This window comes from Coregonus lavaretus, assembly GCF_964263955.1.
Source record: "Coregonus lavaretus genome assembly, chromosome: 11".
NCBI lineage: Eukaryota > Metazoa > Chordata > Actinopteri > Salmoniformes > Salmonidae > Coregonus > Coregonus lavaretus.
The window spans coordinates 51,876,429-51,880,819 of NC_139998.1; the positions used below are offsets into that span (position 1 = coordinate 51,876,429).

A 4,391-nucleotide genomic window follows, 5' to 3' on the forward strand; every position below is an offset into this window, starting at 1 on the left:
CCGTGTGCTCGATTGTATATACCTGTCAGCAACGGGTGTGGCTGAAATAGTTGAATCCACTACCTTGAAGGGGTGTCCACATACTTTTGTATATCTAGTGTATTTTCTCATAATTTCACACATTCAGTGAAGTTTCCCTCTCCTTTCCTGTCTAGTATCTCTCCGCGCACAACTGGACTGATACACCTGGCCAACTCTTGTTCAAAACGTATGTAATTTAGTAGACACTCTTATCTAGAGCAATTAGGTCTAAGTGCCTTGCTCATGGGAACATCGACAAATTGCTCACCTAGTCGGCTCGAGGAATCGAACCAGCAATCTTTCGGTTACTGGCCAAGCGCTCTTCACAGCTAGGCTACCTGCCGCCGTTGTCTTATTTTACATTTGAGTCATTTAGCAGACGCTCTTATCCAGAGCGACTTACAGTTAGTGAGTGCATACATTTTTTTTTCATACTTTCTTATGGATGTAGCCAGAAGCAAAAGCCTTTGTGTGATGGCATTAGGCAAAAGTGTCTGTATAAATTAAGCCCCACTTCACAGTCTATGACACTTGTAGGCAAGTGTTGGTGCGTAAAATTCTAAACTTTTACGCAACATAAGCCTAAATTGTGACCCATTCCTGGCGCAACAAGTGCATGTGTGTGTGATTTACATATGTTTGAATATGCATGAGTTTTGCGCGCGCAAGAATACATCAGTGATTTTCGTCAGACAATTACGCACGAGTCAATATCAAATTTGACTTTTACACTAACATATTAGTATAATAGGATAGCCATTTTCTCTTATAAATTGTAGGTCTATAATATATTATTCTCAAGTTTATCTAAAGTTCAAAACAAATGTAGCCTAAGGTAATTGTTTGGTGATCAGGTTTCTGAAGATTAGGCTTAAATCATAGATGAGCGCACAAGCGTATGTTTTTCAATATCTTTACAAATTTATTTGTCTTCCAAAACGAAGAATTACGTAAAGTGCATTCAACATATCTTTGGTATCGCACAGTAATAAAAGACACCTCGAATATAAAAATGCAGTGAACAGACTTCAACAATACAAATCTCATTTCAATATGAACTTCACTCCCTTATAGGCTATACAAATATAGTGCATCATCTTTTCATCTTAACGCATTGAAAATAAAAAAACAAAATACAAACATAATTTTTGTAACATCGAACAAAGAAGAACTAAGTGTCATCATAAAAGTATTTTCGATAGGTCCTTTTTTTATTTTTCTACCAGGGTCGCCACACTGAGTCCGAGTTGCCTGTCGGTGCACCGGGGGACACCGCCGCTGGTACAGGGGTGTTGATCTGGTTCGCGTACACGGGGATAACGGGACCGTTGGGCGCAAAAGCTGCGTTGGGGATGAGGAAGGCGAATTGTCCATCTGTGGCAGGTACGAGGTGGAAACCGCCGTATACTTTTGTTGTTTCTGGTGACATGCTCCGGGGAGAGCCACCTTTACAAGGCAGGGGCATGACGTTGCCTTGCGGAGATGAGTTGGGGATATGTACCATGGACTGGCCGAATGAGCGGTGGGGAGGCCCGGTAGGGATCTGGTGCTGCGTGGGGTAGTTCATAGCGTTGATATGCGTCATGCAGCTGGCCAAGTGACCGAGAAGCCGCGTCCTGACCTCCGTGTTAACCCCTTCGCAGGTGGACAGGAACCGGGTGACTTCATTTGTGCACTCACTGAACCCAGCTCTGTATTTCCCGAGCACGGTGGGATCAGTGTTCAAAGCAGCTGTGGAAGAAAGAAAATGATAAGCCACTGAGAATAACAACAGTATAATTAAGTTTCAAACATGAACATTGATCAAACTAAACATATACATTCCGAAGCTCACCAATGGATAAGATAAATTAGCTATTTAGTTAGTCCATACAATTAGCTACATTTAGAGAGACTTCTTGGGAGAGAGGATGTGGGCCAAGTATGTAAACTGAGTACTGCATTCGAACATGATCTAAACCACAGACGGAAGTCTGGAAGAAATCATCCCGGGTATTCACCCACCAAAACAGCTACAGTGACTTACCAGTCATTTGAGCCCTCTGGAGGTTCCGGAGATGTTTCACCGTCATCTCCAGGATGTCCGCCTTTTCAAGTTTCGAGTGTCTGGAGCTCTGTAATATGAGGAGGCACATTGTTAGGATTGAAGATAAACTTTAATACGAAAGTATTCTATGTTTTTAATAAAGTAAATCTATAACTGTGATTGCAATCATTCATTTGTAGTGAGAGAAAAAATATAATACTTACATCTTTTTTGAGCGCATCCAGGATAAGTGTTTTCAACTGTCCCAAGCTTTCGTTGATTCTGGCTCTTCTCCTTTTCTCCATGATAGGTTTGGATGACTAAAGAAAATACATATAAGAAATTGTTAGAATGGTGGGACTTGCTCAAGGTGAATGAAAGGTTTATGTTTTGCTATAAAAGCCCGTGCGTAATTTTGAAGTGACAGAATAACGGCATTTCTAAGATGCTTTGACCGACTACTAACCTTCCTGTGCTCGGAAGCCGTCTTGGGTTTATCAGGTGTAGTGTTCATGCTGGCTGGAGTAGCAGCAACAGGAGAGACCGAGGTCTTTTCCATTATATCGGCAGGCATCTTCTGTCTGTCTGAAATATCCCACAAGCGCAACGGCAACTCAGTATTACAGTCCACTGTTGGGGGTTATTGACAAGCAGTCACAGTACCCTCTTATGAAATTCCAAATTCCGGAGGAACAATATCCTTTCTGGGTGGTAGTGCACCTATGCGCGAGAGACAAGCGTCCCCAAGTCGGCGGCAAGCTGAACGATGTCACTGAATCGAGAAATCACTGTCTGCCAGCGGACGCTGCGTCTGTCTAATGGCACTTCTTGTTGGTCTTATTTATATCTGGGACTGCACGCGAACGCCTCGTGTGAAACTTCCAAAACTTTCTTTCCCACAGTAACTTTCTACCAATCAGTGCGAGGGACACGCGGCCCGAGGGGAGGATGGCTCGTGGTCGGCGCCCTTCCATTGGTTGTTTGGCGTTTGAGCGGTCGGCCAATGGCGCGCAGCCGGGTTTAGGGCACAACCGGGACTGCCTTCAATCATGCCGTTTGCATATTAACACTTGAGCCCCTGACTACCACCCAGCGCACAGAGTGCAGGGCTGACTTGACTCAGCATGTCGTTCCCCCAACTTTCAGGCAATACGCACAGGAGTCAGGAGGGGTAAACTCCACCCAAGATAATAGAGGCTAAAGCGCCTAAGCGCAGGCCTACAATACCATGTTCCACATCGCCTACATCTAATTGTATTGTACTTCCACATACGTGTGGACTACAAACCAGTAAATGTGCATTTACACAGAAGATATAGCCTATTACAAATAGAGCATATAAAAATAAATTGCCTAGATAATTTATGCAATGGTTGAAGAGACTTATGTAGTGTTCTTAATTACAGTGTAGCCTAATTAGGCTTGTTAGGCTCTAGTGTAATAACCTAGTAATGTTACATTTTATATCATGTAAAGAACCTTTGGAAAAAATAACCTGGTTTCTCCTTTTAGATTGCCTTGTGTTGCAGTAGCCTAAGGCTGAGAACTACACCCTCGATCAAGTTTGCGCTTTGTGAGTTAAAAAAAATCAACTCAACTCTAACCAGCCAAGATTGGTGCAATAATTATTTAATGCACGCCCGCCGCTGTACAAATTTGGCATTTTGACATCTGTCGGCATGCGAGCGTTATTGTGAATGTGGAGCACGTGCCAGGATGTTTTATGAGCCCGGTGGTTGAGGTTTGGAGGCCGGTCTAGGGGTGGCGGTGGTGGTTTACATTAGAGGGAAGGTAAATAGCAGCTGCTGTTTTAAAAGCCTGGGAAAAACACGCCTACCGAGAGCTCGATCGGGCTTATCGGAATGCGAGCCAGAGCAGAGATATTTCTGAGTGAGAGCACAAGATTAGAGCGATGCATTGCCTGCCTTGCCTTTGGTGGGGCAGCAGTTAGTAGGCAAGGCATTGAATTTCAGGTAATAATTTAATTTCCTTATCCTTATCAGAGAGTCAGACCCAAGCTTGAGCTGTAAATGTAGCCGAATGGTTAGAATTGCCCCCCACACAGATAATATTAACACATACGTTTCAGAAATTCACAAACATTATTTAGCTTGTTTAAATTGCCTATAGACTGTCCTATATACTTGAAGTGAATAGCCACTTCAATTCAGAAAATGTGAGAAAGCCGAATAGCATCCTGAAGTTTTGTAAATAAAAGTTTAAAAGTCCATAATGTCTAATCTTAATCCATAAATCCATAATTTCTGTGCCCCATACAATAATAATAGCATACAACCGTTATTCCGTGAATGACAAAACGGAGGGGGCCGGTGTGTGTGTGTGT

The 4,391-nt window shown here is 43.0% G+C and overlaps 1 protein-coding gene across 1 annotated transcript; it reads right to left on the reverse strand.

Annotated features, from left to right (window-relative positions):
- Positions 1–927: 927 nt before the first annotated feature.
- Positions 928–2,912, reverse strand: LOC311137706 (transcription factor HES-1-like). Its single transcript, XM_084172258.1, has 4 exons — positions 2,514–2,912; positions 2,272–2,367; positions 2,048–2,135; positions 928–1,752 (listed from the first exon to the last, which is right to left on the reverse strand). The coding sequence occupies exons 1-4, from the start codon at positions 2,619–2,621 to the stop codon at positions 1,241–1,243; spliced, it is 804 nt and encodes a 267-aa protein (XP_084028384.1). The 5' UTR covers positions 2,622–2,912; the 3' UTR covers positions 928–1,240.
- Positions 2,913–4,391: the final 1,479 nt, after the last annotated feature.